Source organism: Mytilus trossulus, chromosome 3, assembly GCF_036588685.1.
Source record: "Mytilus trossulus isolate FHL-02 chromosome 3, PNRI_Mtr1.1.1.hap1, whole genome shotgun sequence".
Lineage (NCBI taxonomy): Eukaryota > Metazoa > Mollusca > Bivalvia > Mytilida > Mytilidae > Mytilus > Mytilus trossulus.
Genome location: NC_086375.1, coordinates 34,330,500 through 34,353,025, shown reverse-complemented (window position 1 = coordinate 34,353,025; position 22,526 = coordinate 34,330,500). Strand labels below are relative to the sequence as shown.

Genomic DNA, 22,526 nt, shown 5'->3' with positions numbered 1-22,526 from the left:
CTTGGGGTTCTTTGATATGCTGAATCCAAACATGTTCTTAGATTTTTGATTATGGGCCCAGTTTTCAAGTTGGTCCAAATCAGGATCTAAAATTATTATATTAAGTATTGTGCAATAGCAAGTCTTTTCAATTGCACAGTATTGCACAATGGCAAGAAATATCTAATTGCACAATATTGTGAAATAGCAAAAAAAAATTTTTAATTAGAGTTATCCTTCTTTGTCCAGAATAGTTTGCAAGAAATATCTAATTTCACAATATTGTGCAATAGCAAGATTTTTTTTTAATTGGAGTTATCTTTCTTTGTCCAGAATCAACAAGAAATATCTAATTTCACAATATTGTGCAATAGCAAGATTTTTTTTTAATTGGAGTTATCTTTCTTTGTCCAGAATCAACAAGAAATATCTAATTTCACAATATTGTGCAATAGCAAGAATATTTTTTAATTGGAGTTATCTTTCTTTGTCCAGAATCAACTTAAATCTTTGTTATATACAATATACAATGTATATTCATTTTTTACTACCAACTGATAAATTAAAATAATCTTTACCATTCAGTGATAACAAGCAGTTTTTTTTTACATCTTAATATATTATGATGTATTTAAATGAGTAGTTATTGTTGCAAACTCCATTAGAAATTTTAATTGAGATTAGTTTTGGAATAAGGGAAAGGGGGATGTGATTAAAAAAATTGGGTTCAATTTTTCTCATTTGAAATTTCATAAATAAAAAGAAAATTTCTTCAAACATTTTTTTGAGAGGATTAATATTAACTATTATAGAGGAACACATTCATTCTGTGTCAGAAACCTATGCTGTGTCAACTATTTAATCACAATCCAAATTTAGAGCTGAATCCAGCTTGAATGTTGTGTCCATACTTGCCCCAACCGTTCAGGGTTCAACCTATGCGGTCGTATAAAGCTACGCCCTGCGGAGCATCTGGTTTAAAATGCAGATAATTTTTTAATGATTTCTAGAAAATACACTTAAAATTATGGGATATCTGTATAATAATTAATTATTGTCATTTAATTTTAGACCTTTCTTTGCGGGCAAAGCAGGGAATGAAGACATGGCTGAATCTATGAAATCTGGGGTAAGCAAATACATAATAAAATTGAGAACAGAAACGGGGGAAAATATCAAAAAGACAACAACCTGACCAAAGAGCAGACAACTGCATAGGTCACCAATGGGTCTTCAATGCAGGGAGAAAATTCCCACCCAGAGGTATTACTCAGCTGGCCCCTAAATAAAATAAGCCTATATATGATGATATATAAAAAATATATCAGATTCAAATATCAAAGCATCAGATTCTTTCATCCTAGTGGGAACATTTAAATATTTTTGTGATATGATCAAAATGAGGTCAAATCTAATTCAAACTGTTGAATTTTTTATTTTAGATATACATGTATTCTGCAAATTCTGTAAATTCAGTAATTATTGCAAAAATTGTGACAATATGTTCGACAAAAATGCTGAATATTTGTATGTAGCGTTTTCTGAAATCAAAATCATTTCTGTACAATTTGTTTACATTGTTGTAATAATAATTGAGACAAGTGAGCAAAAAACAAAGGCCATTAGTAATGAGCTGGGAGAAGGAAAATTTTAGAAGTGTTTACTTTGACATTTTGACATATTATTATCCTTTAAAAAAAAATAATCAGAAAAATGCTTAGTTTAAAGTCTTAACAATGGATTAAACATACATGTATCTGTTTTAAAAGTTTTATGCACTATAAATTGTATTTACAGGGCTCCTATAGCTTCAACTACTGTAAACCAACTTATTTTCGCGGATACTTTATTTCGCGTCTATCCCCAGCTAGTTCACTTCGCAGGGATTTAATTTCGCGATTTTCTAATTAACTTCATGTATTTTGATAAGGAAAGATACAAGTTATACATATTCGCGACGATTATATTTCGCATTATTTTTGTACTTGCGAAAGTCGCGAAAATTAATCGCTCGCGAAATTAAGTTGGTTTACAGTATTTGAGACATATTGGAAAGGTTGTGTATAAATTTCAGAATATATCTTGATTGGAATAAATAGAGATTAGATGTATTTACAGTAATGTGATCTTAAGTGTTTGTTAATTAAAAAGTTGTAAATCAAAGACTTAAAAAAACTTAAATTATATTTCCAGGAGAGTGGTAGAATGAGTGATGATGGTTCCAAGAAAAATGATTGTGACAGTCATGTAAGTTACAATGTAATTTGGAGCATGTTATATCTGTTGCATTTTGATTACCAGTTATCAGTTATCAGTGTCACTGTGTGTCCCTTGTTTGGTTTTAAAATCATCCTTAATATATTGTTTATATGATTATGCATGAAGTGATGTTGATCGTTGTATATTTAAATGATGTGCTATTAATATGTAAAATTAAACGCTTAATGCAATGGGATTTTAATATTAATCCTCTCAAGATGGTTGAACATATAAAATTCCAGCTGGTAATATTTTGTTCATATTTCAAATTTCAATGCAATGGAATATTAGATATTTGGGTGAGGATGAACTAATATAAGTTTAAAATATAGTTTTATGATTAACTAACATTCTGTGCAACTAAAAAGGACATTTATCCGATTCCTTGTGAAAAGTAAAAGAAACAACATTGTACTTCAAATGATTTGGTTATTTCAATTCAGAGCGACAACACTTTGATCTGTTACAATATGTGGGATGTCCCTAAGCTACTATTTATTATGTATACGGTAGTACTACATCTTTTTGTTTTATAAATTATCCATGCTATTATTCTTAAGCTGTGTAAGAACTTTCCTTCAGATGAGTGATTACCACTTTTACAATTCTAACATACAGACAGAGGAATTTGGCTAACCATGGTTCCCTTTGCAAAAGTTCAAAATTGGGAAAAATCATTTTTTTTCATGATGAGGATTTTGCAATTTCGACAAGAGGTCAACGTCATGTAGTTTACATCTAAATAGTGAAAGTTGATGTCATGTTCTTGGCTGACAAAAAGTTTGCTTTTATACATTTTAAATTTGCAATTTTTGTTAATCAAGTTTAAGAACAACTTGCAAATGTATAAACAATTACTTCTCTTTTGAATTCTTAAGACTAATTTGCATGTTTTCGTGTATTTTATTTCTGCACAGTTGTAACATTTTTATTACACCTAATATTTGGTTATATAGGAACAGGATATAGAACAGTCTGTAAGTGAACCTAATACACCTGACAGGAACCGACTTTTCGTTAAACAAGATTTTAATCACAAACGCAGTCGATCGTACAGAGAGAAAAAGATAAATCATGACAGTTTCCCTAGACGGCATAGTACGGGTGTAGTCAGCCAGACCGTGGTGTGTAATGGTTTAGTGTGGTGCTATAATATTTTAAATACTCTCTCTTCTTTTACATTATCATCAATAATAGTAACAAGCATGGAAGTATGAATATTCATTAATCTAAGCATGTTGAAATGTATATATTTGAATAACTGAATATTTATGAATGTGACTGGATTGAAAATATATAAAGAAGAGCATGTGTTGATTGGTTATTGACAAAGTCCTTAAGCTTTAATGAAAAATTCTGAATTTTTCACTTGAAGGCAAAGTATACTATACGGCTGGTTTTCAGATTTCTATTGAATTACAAGATTTTAAAATGTTCCTTCAATTGAGCACAAATATAATGATTTCATGACATAAATTAAAAAATAATCAAAACTTGATGTAATTTCCTTGCTCTATTTTGTCTTGGATCTGAAATTATAATTGATATAACAACAAAATTTCAATTTTGCTGTTGGACTCACTATGGCCAAAAATAACATGTACCGGGACATGCCTTTAAAATACCTCAGTGAGAACCCTGTAGAAGTTCAAAATACTGCCACTATGTCTGTACCTTGCCTCAACAGTTTTTTTCATCTTAAATATTAGATTTATTGTCATTGGCTTGAAAAAGGGACAAATTAACAGAATGCTCTTCCTTTTGTCCACACTTACTAAATTATATAGAATGCAGATATAGAATACATTTATATATTTAAACAACCACTCTTAACCAGCTATTGCAATTTTGTGCCAAAAAGTTAACAGTTTGAAATTTAAAGACAATGAAAGGTGATATAAATATTTAATAATAAAAAATAAAAATCTGTATTTGTTTTTACTTATTGATGATAATGTTTGAACCATAATCTTGTGTTACCACATAGCAGTAGAGCTTCGTTTTAGAAATAGAAACTCCTGGCTGCTGAAATCTGACTCTTGATTTATGAGATATACCAATAGTTTGTGATATTTTTGCCATTGGAAATGAATTTAGCTTTTCCCTGTAAATTATTTAAGACTTTTATTACATTTTATAGTACATGTATATTGCAACGTCGGTAGGTTTATATTTATTGTATGCTTTTAATTTCATTAATCAAATATTCTGTTATATATGCTAAATTAACAATTAAGCTAATGTATATTAAAATAAAAATAGATAATTAATATGAATTTCTTGATTGTCCGATTGCAGAAATTGCTTTTACTGCCTTGCTTTCAATTGAACAATTAAAAGATTGCGCCTCGGCTTAGTCTATCTTCAAAACTAGAGCCTAAGTTGTTCCTAACTCTGCCAAACTGTTTAAACATAGATTTTTATAAAGCTTATAAATTCAGCAGTTAGTTATGTGTGTGCTAAGATAATGATAAGCATGGTCTGTGAAGAATCTCCCCATCTATTGTTAGTAAATGGTTCTTTGACTTTTCATTCAGGTACCATCAACTTTTAAGGGCTTTATATTCCATAGACTATACATGTATCTCATGTGCTTAAATATGCAGCCTGTTCCTTTTCAATTGCAAATTATTTATAATTCATGTAATAGATATGATGACATAAATTAATTTTTCTATGAATTTATATGTTTTTATTATAAGCAATGTTGCCAAAACAACATGCCAGATGGGAATGTGTTCTTATCTTCCCCTGGTACTTTATTATTTGCCCGTTAATTAAAAACAAAACATTATCTTACTGAGTGTTTTTTCAAGCTTCAGTTTAGAGACAAAGTCTATCTGTCATAGTTATGCAGATTTATTTATCTGTAACAGATTTAGATTACTTATAGTTGATCATTTGTAGAACATTATAACATTTTTAGGACTTCACAAAAATCCCAACTGCACTATTTTAAAGTAAGAAAAAATCAAGAATGATGCCTGTTTATTTAGTCAGAGTGATTTGTAATGAATTAAACATGCTTCGGTAGCTTTGGAGATGTTTTTGATCGAATTATGTATAATATTTGCAGTCATCGCTTACAGATCAGGCTTTTTCATTGTTCATAAACATTACATGCAAATCAAAATCCGAAATATTTTCCACAAAAGGGATGCAATAATTACATGGAAAGTCAACACTTAATGCCAGATTTTTTTTTATTTAAGTTTTACTATTTCAAATTTAATTTTCACTACATGATAGATTTGCAAGTAAATAGTATGACAGCACTTTGATTGTAGCAACTCTTTATATAGTTTCTGAAATAGAGATTATACAAAACCATATAATGTCTTGATCCTTTAAATAAGGATGATTTTTTTTCACTAGTAATTTTTTCTTTTGCTTATATTAATTATATTATTAACCTAACATGATCTTAGTACTTACATTCCAAGGGAAACTGTATGTTATATGAAATTTTGTATTTATTATAAATTATACATTCCTGTCCTATTAACAGTAGCAGATAAGATCAAAGTGATAGTTTCTGTTTAGTAATTTGAAGACATTTAGGCATAACATACCTTATTTTCATAGAAGTCAAAGTTCATGTGACTTTTTGTTGACATAGTTCTGCACATCTGGCCCAGATTGTGCAGGAGTAGCACCACATAAACTTTTCGTCACTTAACAGTACTTTAATTAAAGTCACAGGCACTTGTTTGACATAGTGAATTCTTCTACTTTTCTGGTACATATGTAAAATTTTCAACTAAAATTACATTGCAAATGGAAAAAAATAAATTACCTGAAAGTAAAGTGAACAATACTGCAAATGTTTGCACCTGTCCTAAGTCAGGAATCTGATGTACAGTAGTTGTCGTTTGTTTATGTAATTAATATGTGTTTCTCGTATTCTACATAGATTAGACAGTTGGTTTTCCTGTTTGAATGGCTTTACACTAGTAACTTTGGGGCCCTTTATAGCTTTTTGTTCGGTGTGGGTCAAGGCTCCGTGTTGAAGGCCGTACATTGACCTATAATGGTTTACTTTTATAAATTGTTATTTGGATGGAAAGTTGTCTCATTGGCACTCACACCACATCTTCCTATATCTAAATACTTTCAATCTTATGTTTTAGGTTTCAGGCAAAATTGTTGATTTTACTTCAAATGTTATAGATTGTTAACATTCCCAATAAGAAAAATGGCAATTTTTTCTGTGTATGATATGTCATTCTTTAGACAAAGTTTGGTTTTCAATGAAGTTTATTTTATACATTTAATACTGCAAGTAGTTTGTTAATTTTGAGATTTATTTATGAAATTTCAAGAAAAAAGGGAAGTTGCATTTTGTTATGTCATTTTTAGATTTAAATCATTTAAACAGCACTGTCTCTTATCTTGAAAATTTTAAAGTCTGAAATGTGTATGTACTTTCATTGTGATGATTTAATCAAAATGTTTGTAAAATTTATATTTTGTAGCCAAGAAAAGCATTATTAGATCAATTGAGTGCTGTGTTAGCAGGTTCAGATGATCAGCTACCCGACAATATAATTCTAGTCAATACTGCTGATTGGCAGGGGCAGGTAAGTTTGTAATTCTAGTCAACTTTCTATTTAATTGTAAAATTTGCTGAATTACTGGGATTCAGTTACTCAAAACCTCTACTGAATTTCAGCTCAACCAGAAGTGGTACTTTAAAAGTTGAAAATAACAGGCTATTATTTGAACTTGGAATTATTTTTAATTATGTAATTTGCATAATTTCTTGTGTTTTTTGTTGTTGATAAATTCCATGTTTATTTGGTATTGTAATCTTCTGAGCGGTTAATAACACTTTCTATACAATGTATTTTGGTTAGATAGTGTTATGCGCGGCACAGTACATTCTATTGAAAATAACTATTTTCTTTGTAATAGAAAGTGTTGTGCGCAGCACAGAACATTTCAGTACAGAATAAACATGGAATTTATCCAAAAAAAAATCAATAACAAGAAATCAAGCAAATTCCATAATTAAAAATAATTCCAAGTTCAAACAATAGCCTGTTATTAAATATAGTTTAAATCCTGGTCAATTACATAAGGCATATATGAAAACTTACGGTGTTTGTTAAAGGGCATATTTTCTTTAAGGACAAATGTGTTTATGAAATTTTTGTTCTTTATTTTTTGCAATTTAAAGTTCAAGGTGATAACTTGTTAATCTTTAATGGTTGCTATGTTTGAACATGTGAGTGAAGGGAGATGTTATCAGTTGTATTCTTCTTTTCTAGTTTTTCCTGCAGAAGTTACAAGAGAAACAGTTTAAAGTGATATGTACTTGTGGAAATGCTGATGTCAAGGCTGCTGTTAGTAATCTGGTGCATAAAATACAGAAATTGTAAGTTATATAGTTTGAGAAAAACTTAAACTTAAAAATATTTTTTGATAATTGATTTCATGGACCTAACAAAGTCTGTATACAATGAGTTATGACATTTTGAAATCTTGAACTTTATAGAAGAAGTAATTTTCATTTTACCACAGGCAATAAGTAAATTATGGTGATAGCTAATTCAGGTATTAGAGATGTTTGCATTTGTGTAATAAAATTGTCTGTATAAAATTTAGATAATTGCTGCAAATGCTTTGTTGTACTGAAAGGAAGAATTTTCTTTTACAGTTGCAATACAAATCCAAAGAAACCAAGTCCAGTAAAGATTGCAATAGCTGGGGCTGATGGTTATATTAACTCTGTGTTGAGGCCATATGTAGAACAGTTCTCAGCTAAGCCGCCAGACTGGCAAGGATATGTTAGATTTCTAGTCATACCATTTGGTAAGTGCATATTCTTAGAGTTATGTGGATTATATTCACTTTATGAAAGGTCCCTACTGGAATAATAATTGACCTACCGTGCAGGGGCTGTATAGCCTGTCAAGGTCAAAACTTACATCATCATAATAATGGAGACTAAAAAGGTTGAAAAATGATAATGCATCTAAGTTTAAGCATGAATTAACTTATTTTAAATAATTTGAGGCAATGCAGTTGCAAAAAAGTTAAAACGCAATAGGACTTAAAAAAAGGTGACATATTGGGTAGGAAAACAAGATGTTCTCGTAATTTTGTTAATTTTACCTTTAAAACAATAGAAGATTCAATTGTTGCAAGAATATAAAGAAGATCATCTTTAGAATAAGATTAATTACACATGGGAGTTAAAGCATCTTTATTTCTTCTCAAGATTGATTGTTGTTAGCTATTGACCAATATTATTGAAATAACCCTAGTGTATTATTATTGTAGGTAACAGTTGTATTGGTAAAAACTTGGGAACTTTAGACGCAACTTATTCAGCTTTATTTCTTGATCAATCATGGAAAGATACATTTGAGAAGGCAGAATCAATAAAACTAGGTAAGTGATAAAAAGCACTTTGTATAAATATGCAACTTTAAACTTATTTGTTAGGGATTAAAAGCTGTATATATAGATATGGACAATCTGCAAGCATTTTTACGAATATTAATTGTTGTATTCACTGATAACTGCTTCAAAAGTAATGGTCAATGAAATTATAAAGGAGTTTTTACATTGAATTAATATTTTTTTAATGTCTATCACTACTGGAAAAAAACAATGATATTGAAATTAACAAGTCAAATTTGTTTTGCCTATGATAAAAGTGGGACTTCTTTCCTTTTTCGTAGTGTTCAGATAGTCTTACAGTGGTGCAAATTTTTAACATTTATGTAAATGGTATGGGAATTACATACATGCTAAACATTTGACTGTATCAACAGTTTATTGATAAACAATGTTTTAATATGATTTCTTGTTTATTTTCAGATTCACAAGAAATTATAAACAGAGTATCAAAGTATTTGAGTAGTGCCAGCACATTATTACAAATACCAATAGCAGAGGCCATGGTGATGTGTAAAGGTAAAAGGTAAGTTTGTTTTATTGTACTTACTACTACAAGATGAAAATAGACACATTAAAACTTAAAAACTCTAACTAAAAAAACATCTTTTGGAAGACCACTTCACAAGGGTTATAAATGTCCAAAATGATTGATTTAAAAGTGAAATATATATTCTTTTTATTTGTTTTTGTTTAAGTGTATTGAATAGACCCTTAGAGATATAAGTAGACAAATTAATTTAACGTAGTAATTTCAAACACAAAAAAAACAAACTGATGTAGGTGTAAAGGATACCTAAATGTCATTTAAAGTAGAAAAAATTTGACAATTCCATGGCAATAAAGTAAAAATGACCTAAAGATAAAAAACAATATTCCAATCAACATAGAAAACCAATGACTGAGCAACACATTACTCACCAAAAACGGGTAAATTTCTTTGACTTTTTAAACATGCAGGCTTGTATTTACATTATTGACATTACTTTTTATGTTTAAGTGGAATATGTACATTTTTTTTATATACTATTATCCTGTGAATTTATTATATTTTCAGTGGTGAAGATGAATCTTGTCAAACCTTTATCCCATTCTTCAGTGTAAGTAGTATACATCTTTTGAATTCTTTAAATGTACAATTTAAGTGTCCATTTGTTGGGAGGGGCCTCGGTGGCCGCATGGTCTAAGTAGTTACTACTGTAATCATTGGCAAGTCAACACTGAGGTTGTGAGTTAAAACCCAGCTCTTGTGGGTGCACTTGACTGCAATATTAATTGACTAGGATTGTCAGATTTCCTATTGAAGGGCAGTGGTTCCTCCAGGCACTCTTGCTTCCTCTACCAATAAAAACTGGCCGCCACGAAATAGTCTAAATGCGGTGCCTAAAAATGGTGTTTAAACACTAAAAATCAATACAATTCATTTGTTGGAATGATGTTTAGTGCAGGTATTTTGGCCATAAAGTTTAAAGCAAGCTTTTAAAGTGCAGCCTAATAATATCTGGAGCTTTGTAATAATTTGAACTACATAGATGAATTTAGTACAATCATGTATGTAAGATAGTTTTCACAAAATGTTTCTAAATCTACTTTTTCTCTGCTAAGTACTTTTAATATCAGATTTTTGGATTATCTTGTTTATTTTTTGTAGGAAGTAAAGATTGGAAATCCAGACTCAGCGAATGCATCAGGTATGTATACAGATAAACATATCTTAACTCAGGATTTCCTTTTTTAGCTCACCTGGCCCGAAGGGCCAAGTGAGCTTTTCTCATCACTTGGCGTCCGTCGTCCGTCGTCGTCCGTCGTCCTGGGTCCGTCGTCGTTAACTTTTACAAAAATCTTCTCCTCTGAAACTGCTGGGCCAAATTAATCCAAACTTGGCCATAATCATCATTGGGGTATCTAGTTTAAAAATTGTGTGGCGTGACCTCGCAACCAACCAAGATGGCTGCCACGGCTAAAAATAGAACATAGGGGTAAAATGCAGTTTTTGGCTTATAACTCAAAAACCAAAGCATTTAGAGCAAATCTGACATTGAGTAAAAATGTTCATCAGGTGAAGATCTATCTACCCTGAAATTTTCAGATGAATCAGACAACCTGTTGTTGGGTTGCTGCCCCTGAATTGGTAATTTTAGGGAAATTTTGCTGTTTTTGGTTATTATCTTGAATATTATTATAGATAGAGATAAACTGTTTACAACAATAATGTTCAGCAAAGTAAGATCTACAAATAAGACAACATAATCAAAGTGGTCAGTTGACCCCTTTAGGAGTTATTGCCCTTTATAGTCAATTTTTAACCATTTTTCGTAAATCTTAGTAATCTTTTACAAAAATTTTCTTCTCTGAAACTACCAGGCCAAATTTAAACAAACTTGGCTGCAATCATCATTGGGGTATCTAGTATAAAAAATGTGTGGCGTGACCCGGCCAACCAACCAAGATGGCGGCCATGGCTAAAAATAGAACATAGGGGTAAAATGCAGTTTTTGGCTTATAACTCAAAAACCAAAGCATTTAGAGCAAATCTTTCGACTGAAACTCTTAGGCCAAGTTCAATATAGATAGAATGTTTGTAAGCAGCAAGAATGTTCAGTAAAGTAAGATGTACAAACACATCACCATCACCAAAACACAATTTTGTCATGAATTCAAATGCGTCCTTTGTTTAATATTCACATAGACCAAGGTGAGCGACACAGGCTCTTTGGAGCCTCTAGTTTTGTTATACTTTACTATTTTCTGGAATTCATTTAACAATATTATTAGAGAAAGTTGATGTTTTTGGGGTTACTTCATTTATTCTTATATTAATTTTTCTACTAAAAGCAACAGAAAGCATAATTTTGTTAAAAGCTTAAATTTTTTTTTTTAAGTTCTTATTTTGAATCCTCAAAAAAATACCAAACACTAATTTTAAATCAAGTCCTTTCTGGAAGTTTGGAGTTTAAATTAGAATCAAATAATGTGAATTATATAGGCTCCTAGATAAAACGAATATTTGATTAATAAAAAGAAGTTAAATTTTTTTTACCTGAAATTCATTAAAGAATATGAAATAACTCAATTAATGTCTTCCTTTGGAAATCAATTGAGCACCTTTTAAAGAGGATAACCCTAAGAGTATGCTTAGAGAACTAGAGATTATATGAGTTGTCAGCTCCAATAGTTACTAGGATTTATTATAGTAAAAAATCATTGCAAAGTATTTGTAGATACAGTAAATCATGCCAAAAAGATAAGTTTATTGTAAATGATGAACATGTATTTATGATAGGTCCTGTTCTGTTAAATGGTAGGAGAATTTTAATTATTCTTCAACTCTTTTTAAAAGGATACTTTCTCTACTATTGATGATCTATAATACTAATATGGATGATCACTGAATGCTTAATTAAACCTAAGGGTGACTTTGTATAGATGCATGTACATATATGATTTAGGCCGGATAATTTAGGGATATGAAAAGGACTAACAATTGTGCAGCTAGAAGGATTGTGACATTTGTCAAAGATCTAAATTAGTGCTTGCTTCAGTAAGCTAATATATGGAAGCATGCTTTAAAACAAATAACAAATGGCAGTTGGCTTTATTTATTCATTTGTATTTAAATAAAATATATAAGAGTTTTATCATTTTCTCTGAATTCAGTACTGTGTTGCCCTTTGTCAGAATAATATTGCCATTTTGCTGCATTCTTGTATAGATATTTTAAAATGCTTAATTTTTATATAAGATTTATCAATTGCTTGGCCTTAACATAACTTTTTAAGCTTTTTTAGTTGTTGAAATTTTTTCACCCTTCTATAGTTATGTCCCTTTATAAATGAGAAAGTGCTGAATTTACTGCTTCCACGCTCAAACTTCAGTTTGCCTGGATCAAAGGTTATAAAACTTCTTTGCAATGCTTATAGGCATCAATTACAGATAAGCTTGAATTTTGATTGCATTACTTTTGCTGTTTTTGAGTCCATTTATTATTGAAAATTTGCTGTATATTTACAAGCTGGGGCATCTGTGTCCAGTGGACACATTTTCTTTTATTTAAAATGTTCAGGTACCAGTAGAAATCAAGTAAGTCCCAGTAAATTCTTCTTGTTTTACCTGATCAATATTGAATTTAATAATAGTGTAAATCAGCTGGTGTAAATAGCCCTAGATAAAGTTTTATTGAAAAATGGTTTTGGTGGAATGAAATATAATGTTTTTACTATCTTTAAAAAAACGTTAATGCATGTTATAAAAGTTTATTTTGAAATTTCTTTTGTGTTTGTTATATATACATATTACATACTGTAGGAAATTTATATAATTTTTAGAGGCCTGCTGTGTTGCTACTGTGCCAGGGGTCCTAGAGTTGGCCCGTGTATTGGGTAAACATTTCATGCCTAGATATATGCAAATCTAACTAAATTTCTCATAGTAATGAATTGTCTCATGTCCATCTGCACCAAGACAATCTCTTCCAGAACCACTCCATTGCCAAGTTGGACCATTTTATGTGATTTTTTTGTTTCCAAAAATGTTCTATGATCCATACCAAAATTTTTAATTTTGATCTTATTTTCATGCATGCATATTTTAGCATGATTTATGGTAGTTGAAAATATTAATGTTCCAAACCATATGTTTTAATGCATTTCAATTATGTATATCGCTTGGTTTACATGGTTGTAGATATGCACTATAGATATGAATACTATGTTTTTGACAGATCGATTTCAGCATGATTTAAAAGACAAATATAATTCAATTTTATGGTTTTTTTTAAACGAAAAAATGAAGAGAGTTATTGTTAAATGTCAGAGGTGGATTTTAAATTTTCAATAACTTTATTAATTAAATTTCTGCTGATAATATAATCTGATTTATATTAGGTATTTTGTATTTTTTAAAAGTAGTCAAATATATACCGTCTAAGTTAACATAAAGATAAACAATAAATAAAAAAATTGTATTAATACCTAACGTAACATATTATAAATCGTCTTCAATCTTCGATTAGGTTCAATAAAGAGATGGTTAGATAAACATGTACTAGTATCCATGCAATAGACGTTAAAATTTATTTGAATAGAATGATAAGAGAATATTTATGGATTTTTATGCCCCACCTACAATAGAAGAGGGGCATTATGTTTTCTGGTCTGTGCCTCCCTTCGTTCGTTTGCTCATCCATCTGTGCGTCCGTTCGCTTCAGGTTTAATTTTTTGGTCAAGGTAGTTTTTGAAGAAATGAAGTCCAATCAACTTCAAACTTAGTACACATGTTCCCCATGACATGATCTTTCTAATTTTAAAGTCAAATTATAGTTTTGACCCCAATTTCATGGTCCACTGAACAAAGAAAATGATAATGCAAAGTTCAGGTTAAAGTTTTTGGTCAAGGTAGTTTTTGATGAAGTTAAAGTTACATCAACTTGAAACTTAGTACACATGTTCCCTATGATATGATCTTTCTAATTATAATTCCAAATTTTAATTTTGACCCCAATTTCACGGTCCACTGAACATAGAAGATGATAGTGCGAATGGGCCATCCATGTACTATGGACACATTCTTGTTTTTTACTGGTACTTGTATGGTTTGGAACATTAATATAGGATAGTTGAATATTTGAATGAAATTTTGCATGATAATATATTTATACATTTGAGATTTGGTCAGTCTAATTAAAAGAATAAGGATTCTGTGTCCAAGCTTTGATTACAAGGACCTGACAACACTCTTTCTGTTTTGGTAATTATGCCATTAGCCGATGAATTTTAAGCCTTCAAAATTTTGGAAAATGTTTCTCAATCTGAATAAAAGCAGAATTCAGAAAATTCTTTTAAACAGAAAGTAGGACGGATGATTTTCATACCCTTGTAAACAAAGTTTGGGCAAAGGATCTGCATTTTAATCACCTTGGTCTGAAAACTGTCAATGCATGTAACACTGGAAGGCTTTACTTAATAAAACTTTTTTCATCACTTTTACCTTTGTTCAGAACTAATTACAGGAAAGAAGTCTTTCTTATTTGGTTGTTATGTAATTGAGATAGATAATGTAGAAACTGTTTTAGTTAATAGATTTTTCTATAATTTTTTGGTGGTTGTTTATAAGAAGGCTAAGCAATAGATCTCTATTTTTCAATTCATTAGGTTGGAAGTAGATTATTATTTTTGAATCATCAAAGTTGGTGAAACTAATAAGGTCTTCTAGTCAATAGAATATCTGATTTAAAATTTTGCTTCTAAAAAAAAAGAAAAACTAGGCTTGTATCCTTTAAATTTGGGAGCTCCATGCTATGCTTAAAAACTTAAGTCAAAAGAGAGGCAATTTTCTTGAAATGATTGCTCAATAAGTCTTTTTACTTTATACAACAAGAAAGTCTGTTACAAATTTGATATTCAAGCTGTTTTAAAAATATTGTTCTGAAACTTTCATAGACATATCACAATAACCAATAGTAATTAGGACTCCCTTTCTAGCTAAATGCTTTTCCATGAATAAATGTAGGTGGTTTTTAAACAGTATTTAATAACATAATTTTTGTTTCATTTGTAACATAATTGTGTATGCTTCACTCTTACCCACAGAAAAATATAATGTGGAGTCCAACACTCCCATAAATTTCCCACTGGAATAGCCCAAACTAACTGGATTTTGACATTGTAACAGCTCACATGTGTTAAAATATATTCTGGTGAAGGAATTAACATAAGTAAAGACCTATGAATAAATATATGCAGTATTAAATGGACACCAGTATAAAAATAAGGATTTGTGTTATGATTGCCAACTAAAGAGGCAAAGGCATATATAGCTGGATTGAAGAAAAATTGCCCACGACATAAACATATAACCAAGGTAGTTAAAGGTTTGCTGGAATAATACAAATTTGCCCCAATCATATAGCCACAGTAGCTGAAAGTTGACAGTATGATTAAACAAGAACTATCTTTAAAAAGGATATCCTACGTATTTGAATTTGAGTATATGTTTAAAACTATCATTTTGATAACCTTCAGAAGCACAATGACTTAATGATGCAGGACCTTTTTAATTTTATAATTTCCATATGAATAACGTTTTCTCTGTTTGTGTTCAGTATGCTCGATCCTGGTATCTTTCTGTTTAGATTCACCCAAACCCTGTGGAAATCTCACATGCGTAGGTGCGTTCTACAAAACATGTACGTTCGTACAACACAGTTTACATTAAATATTATACAATTGTCCCGAATAAACAGCTGTCATGGATGCAAAGAGCTATTGGAGAAACAATTATTTTAATAAAAATATAAATCTTTGTGAGATTTAGTTCAAATATTTATAGTTTTACACTTGCTTTCCATCAGAATAAAATTAAGGAGATGTTTTTTCAAACACAACCAAATCACCCACTATGACAGCATTTTGTCCAATCACAGAAAGGATTTTCGAGCATGCATATTCTGTTGCCATAGTTAAGCATCCTTAAGTTCAAAGGGCACAAACCAAAGCTATCTGACTACGTCCTAAAAACTTGCTCCATTTGTATAGTCAAGGTAGCTGAAAGTGGTGTTAAAATATGCACAAAACCAGCAAAACTAGGTCTCAGTATTTAGGGGTCTATGGTGTGAGAACTTAACTCAGCAGAGTGGTTGATATTAAAAGTAATTTAATTTTAGGTCTTTGGTCGTTTTAGTGCTATAATTCTGCAATATTTAGATTATTAACAATCTGTTCTTAGCATTTACATAGATACAGTTTCATTTATTGATATATTGATATATAGTAGCATGTTATAAGGTTACAGCTTTCGTATATACAGATTTTAAAAGTAGTTATAAGCTAGAAATATATTTTTTCTTGTTTTTTGCATAGGTAGTTGACTCCTAGGGAATTACTAACCATTGTGTTATGAGGTGTTTATCATCACACCTTTGTTACTCTGCAACTCATTGACACTGCTTACAAAGTTGTACAGGAAATGAAAGGGTGCACTTTTTAATTTTGATCACATTAATATGTGGAATTTTTAATGGACAAAAACAGGTTAATTAGTGTGTTAAGAAAAAGCACATTTATCTTATCTCCATATATCTTCCAAGATGAGTCTCCCAGCTCCTCTCAGGTGATTTAAAAAAAAAAAAAAAAAAAAAAGACTTATTCAGACTTTTCTATGGAAAGAGAAGTTATGCACCATCTTTTTAAAAAAATGAGATTATCTTTATTCCAGAGAATAGGAAATCTTATGGACTTTTTTATGTGTATTGTTTTCTAAGATATTCGGTTTCCATTGCCAACTTGTCAAAATTTGTCTTTGCAACAAAATACCAACCATGGAAAACCTGTTATCAGTGTGAAAAGATATAAAAGTGTCAGGATTTGTAACAGTGAGGTGTGCAATTACATGTTATACCTGTGCTAAGCAACAAATGTTGTCTATTAAAGAATTGTATCTAAGTTAGCATGATTAGTTTCAGTGTTTATTTTTTTGCTTTTACAGATTTGTACCATGCGGAAAATGCATGTAAGACCTGCACCTATCTTCTCCTTCCTATATGTCAACTTCTTAAGTTTCATGTTTGCTTATTTTAATGATTGTTTTCCTTTTGTTATCTATAGTTTTGTGATTTGTAGAAGTCTAATGTATTAATTACTTACCATATATATATATATATAACTCATACATGTGAACCTTCAGCCTGGAGGTATAAATATCCTGATTTTGAGAGAGTTGTATATTTAAAGCCATTCCTATATTGCATTTAGCCATTTCTTGCAGATTCTGCCAAAATAATTATTATTCATGTTTTTCTAACTTTTTGGATATATTTATATTAGAGAAGATCCAAGTATGACCAAAATAACACAAGTTTGAATACATTTACATTTGTAGTAACAAAAGTCTGTCAAATACACTGTTATAAAGTAATTTTTCAGCATATAAAAATTGTCAATCAATTGCCGAATGTTACTGTACTTCTTATTGAAAATTTATTAAATTAAGAAAATTTCAGGCTGAGAAAGCAAAAATTATAGGAAAAAAATCATGATTCTCCAGGTTTATCACATGTATAAAAACCTTGCATGCTTTTATGACTAAATTTCATTATAAATAGCTCATATCCACTTTATGTTTGTGTTTTTATACCTTTGTAATAATATTCCTGTTAACAAAGTCTTTTTAAAAGATTAGAAACAAAACATTTTTGCTGCTTCCCAAGTTTTTCAAACCTGTCAATCATGTTTTACATGTTGACTCACAAAGGTGTGGCAAAATTCTGATTGGTGTATTATATAGAGTGCTGAACTTTGGGTAACAGTTGTATAACAAGACTAATAGAACTGGTTCCTTGGCAGCAATTGTTTTGTTTTACCCTCTTACATTTACCTACTTAATGTTGTTTCAATATTGGCCCTGAGACAAATTATTGTTCTTTAGGTCAAACAAAGCTGGTGTCACTTTTGACAGTCAGGAGTCTTATAGTCTTTCAACTTTCTTTACTTTTTCTGATTTTTGTCCTTTTGTTTTATCCAGTTCCCTGTCAAAAGTTCCTACTATAATTTATAAAATGTTGTATTTATTAACATGTATCATATTTCTCTTATCAGAATTTTATTACTTGAAAAATGTTACTGCAGTACGGTAGTATTTAGTACTTGGAAATAGTTAATAAAACATCTTCCAGAAAACTGTATTCATACACAAACTCAAAGAGAATTTATTTGATTTGGTTAGCACTTAAATGATAACCTTCAGGTCAACCAAGAAAGTGATATTGTTGTGAAGAAAAGAATGGATGAGTGAAGATGATTATTGTATTTTCTTTAAGTTACATGGTAATGGCCTACAGAAAAGTTGATTCATTTGTGTGAAATTTATTTGATGACTGAGAAATCTTCGCTGATTTCTATGACTGTAACATTTCATTGCATTTTTAAAATCTTTATTTTCATCATGAAAATAGAATGATTAAACAGAAAAATCTTTGATAAATTAATTTATAAAATATTTCCCTAAAATTTGTCCTTACTTTTCGTAAAAAAAAGTTTAAGTTGAAGGTCTGATATTATAATAGCAGGTGAGACATTGAAGTGTATCAATCTTTTTTTAGCAAAAAGTATAAAGTTTTTGATCTCTGCATGTTGCAATTTTTTCAGAATTTGATTTGCATAATAACCCCAACAAAAATATATAATCTAACTTGATTTATTTAATTACAATACATGTATTTGAAATTGTCAAAATTAATATTGTTTTCTGTTTTAGTGGATTTTGATGATGTTAGTACTGTTGTAAGTTCACCCGCATTATTATCTAGTTCTCCACCATCTAATAATACATTCGAAAAGCAGAAAGAAACAAATACACCACCAAGTTCTCCCAATGTGGGAGTTATGGCTACAGCCAATCAAAGGTAAGTATTTCTTCTATTTTCCCATTTCAGCTGGAAAGGGATTGTAAAAAATTGCAAAACCATGTCATGTATTTGGATCAGAAGCAACATGTATTATCTGTCCAGTAAAGCTTCTAGTTCTACATTATAATTGCCTGTGCTGTGAAAGAAAAAAATAATATAAAATCAATTTTTGTGGAATCAGTATTGAATTTAGTACCTGCCCAATTACATATTTCTATCAAGTCAGTAAGGGTTAATCTTACAACCATATATTTGAAACCTCAAACCAACAATGTTTTACAGACCATGATGATTGATACAAATAATGATGTATGTCAGTATATTTCATTTTGAATACACAATAAAATTAATGAACCTGTTTCTTTTATTTAAAAAAAAAAAATGAATTATTATTTCCATCATAATGCATTTTTTTTGTGTACCAATGTTAAATATTTTTTCATAGAAAATTTCAATTACTTTTTCAGTTCATCAACACCCATTCCTGTTGCTGGAGAATTGCTAGAGTTACAGATAGAATACTGGACAACTCCTGTAAAAGCTGAAACATCGGCCAGTAAAAAGGACAGTAATAAAATCACTCTAAAAACAACGTTTAAATACATACATGTACAACGATTAGCTCAACCCGGTATCCCAATGTCTGATCTACAGTCATCAACGTTCACTATGTTATCTGTCATGAAGGAAAAGAAACAAAAAAGTAAGTTACCACTGTGTCTTCAAAGCAATTGCTAACCTACATTGACCTCAATTTAGTCAAAATTGACATACAGGAATCACTATCTTCTTTCTTAGGCTCATGTGATGTTGTCCTGGGCTCTCAGTCATAAAACTTTACTCAGTACTCCGAGTACAAAATAAGTGCTGGAAACACAAAATCCTGTATGTTGATTGGTGGATTTTTGAGTCTCAGTACAAAAATCGTGCTTGAAAGTTTTATGACCCCAAGGCCTAGTCTTGGGACATCTTTGTGGTATAGCTATTCTTGTTTTGTCAGACAACTCATTATAAACTGCATAACAGTAGTATTGCCTTCTTTGCTCCAGTGAATTAGTTTTTGGTTAATCTGTTTTATATTAATAAACACAACAATGAGCTGGTTTAAAGGTTAATTATTTGTTTAAGAGAATTGCATGGTCTTTTAATATTTTAAAATTCATATAAAACTCTGGGGGTTTAAAAAAAAGATTACAAGAAAAATAGTTAGTAGTAGCCTACTAGCACCATGCATGAGTCATGTTTCTACCATTCAAAAGTGGTCAGCATTTATAATATAATGTTATTTTGTTGGGACCTAATAGTGATATTTTGACACAAATTGTTTGGCATTTGACAATATTGCAATGCATAAATAATTTATAAAATATTTATATGAATGGTCATAAGGAAATACTGGGGTTGAAGAGATAGAAACATTTAATTTAAAAAGAAATGGGCTTTTTAGATTAAAAGTATTATTTTATAAGGGTAGTTAACATTAATTCTTTCTTTTTTTGCAGTAATGAGGTTGAAAAAGGCCAAAGAAACTGAATCAAAAAGTCACACAGTTGATGGAATTAATAGATTAATATGTACATCAAAAAGCCAAAATCATTCTCTTAAAGGTTTGTATATAAATAAATCATTATCTATATATAGTTAAATTTGTGTTAAACAATGGGTAATTGTATTCTTTTAAAAATATAATTTATAATGTTAAATAAACAGATTTGTATGTATATCAGATGAAAATTAGTAAGACATTTACAAATTCTCCCAGGAATTGCTAAGAAATTACACAGCAGACCATATGCATCAATACCTAAACTCTTGCAGATTTTCAGTAGGTTTGCAATAGGTATTGCTGAACTTCATTCTTGGTCAGCAGTGGTACAGATGAACTGTTACATGTGTGTGCTCTGCAGAATATATCAACCACCTACCTTCTGTTTGCAAATTCTTAAGATTTTCAATATGTTTGATAAAAATTAAATATTTTCAACTGAATAGTATGATTTATTAAGTCAGTAGCTTGCCAATGCCATACTCTTTCTGTTTTCCAATACTTTGTTTACTAGTTAAATTATACCTTAAAAGCACATTAATGTGTGCAATCTTGTTTGTGTATTTACACATGACCTTTACATTACAGTAACTGTGGATGGTGTGGAATGGACAGGGGTCAAGTTCTTCCAGTTATCAGCACAGTGGCAAACACATATCAAACATTTTCCCGTTGTTTTGTTTGGATTTTCTGACAGTTGACATCTACAGCAGCGTCCATCTTGGTTATAACAGTTCAGCATTTCTTGGAAGATAATCAGAAATCTGAAGAGCCGATTAGATCTACTTAAAGAGCTGATATGGTTAATCTCATGTGATATATTAAATACACTGCATTTGTTGTATTTTTTATTTTTCATATGTATGTCAGTTTATTTGACATAAGATGATCTTGGTTGGAGAGCTTTTATGCCATTTTACCTGTAAATAAAGCTTCAAAGACATTATACCAATTGAATACCAAGGCTTAGTTTGTAATTAATCATCACTTATTATATTAAGTAGAAATTAACTTATATTTGGAATTCAAATCGTAGAAGTATAACATCCACCAAAATATTTTTTGTTTGTTAAAGATTGAATTATTTTAAAATTCAAAATACTACTGAGTATGTTATTTCATTGTTAAGTTATTCCTCTCTATTTGGGACAAATAATACCGGTACCACATACAACATTCAATGGGTGTTATTTCTTGTACTTTTGAAAGCAGCCACTCCAAATGTTTCATTCCAATTTGAATATACACACCAATTTCGACCATAAATTATCATTATATTTGGTAAGATCATGCTTGGTAATTGTTTCATTGCCTTGTTACTTTTATGTCTGCCCTGAATTACTGTCAAAACAAGATTACAAGATACCTAAGCTTGCTATGATGTGCTGCAAATACATTTCGTAAATTTATTTCTCGTTTTCATTGCCAAAAATCAAAGACTGTGGACTCATAATTGATTGTGAGATGCCCTTTTTTGTGGATTCCATGATGTGTAAACCATGAATTTAAATGTTCAATGAAGTATATTTTGTTTGAATTTTAATATATTTTAAGTGTGCAGTTGTTAAATAAATTAAGTGTTTTTAATGACTTGTATTTATAGGTTTAACTCAAAATGAGCAAGAATAGATTTATTTACACCCTATATTAAGGTAGATTTAAAATTGATTCGGGGAAAAAAAATTCCCCTAATTATTAAAACTATTGAATGAGTAATTTGAACAAATGTCATACATTCATACTCTTACATGTTTTGTATATAACACTGTATGATCTAAAGGTTGTAGAACAAGATGCGTTCAAATTTCTAGCAATTGGTCAGTTTAGTTTTATTAAATTGAAAGCTATTGAAAACTTGTTGAAATTAATGTTACTTGGTGAACAAAAATATGGTAAGATTTACTAGTTTCCCCACTAGATTTTGTTTGCCTGGATATT

General features: G+C 30.1%; 1 protein-coding gene across 4 annotated transcripts in view; it reads left to right on the top strand.

The window, feature by feature from the left end:
• The window catches only part of LOC134711304 (phosphofurin acidic cluster sorting protein 2-like), a 48,866-nt gene extending 27,223 nt beyond the window's left edge, over window positions 1–21,643 (top strand). Inside the window, exons 9-23 of one of the 4 annotated variants that reach the window (XM_063571833.1) lie at window positions 1,051–1,108; window positions 2,173–2,226; window positions 3,195–3,362; window positions 6,714–6,818; window positions 7,509–7,615; window positions 7,898–8,052; window positions 8,524–8,634; window positions 9,067–9,169; window positions 9,701–9,743; window positions 10,295–10,334; window positions 12,969–13,022; window positions 18,892–19,039; window positions 19,510–19,745; window positions 20,545–20,649; window positions 21,177–21,643. In XM_063571833.1, coding sequence (XP_063427903.1) covers window positions 1,051–1,108; window positions 2,173–2,226; window positions 3,195–3,362; window positions 6,714–6,818; window positions 7,509–7,615; window positions 7,898–8,052; window positions 8,524–8,634; window positions 9,067–9,169; window positions 9,701–9,743; window positions 10,295–10,334; window positions 12,969–13,022; window positions 18,892–19,039; window positions 19,510–19,745; window positions 20,545–20,649; window positions 21,177–21,289 — 1,600 coding nt within the window. In that variant the 3' untranslated portion in view covers window positions 21,290–21,643. Of the gene's footprint in view, window positions 1–1,050; window positions 1,109–2,172; window positions 2,227–3,194; window positions 3,363–6,713; window positions 6,819–7,508; window positions 7,616–7,897; window positions 8,053–8,523; window positions 8,635–9,066; window positions 9,170–9,700; window positions 9,744–10,294; window positions 10,335–11,926; window positions 11,945–12,968; window positions 13,023–18,891; window positions 19,040–19,509; window positions 19,746–20,544; window positions 20,650–21,176 lie in introns of all 4 variants that reach the window. The other 3 variants (XM_063571834.1, XM_063571836.1, XM_063571835.1) reach the window with 3 other exon arrangements.
• Window positions 21,644–22,526: the final 883 nt, after the last annotated feature.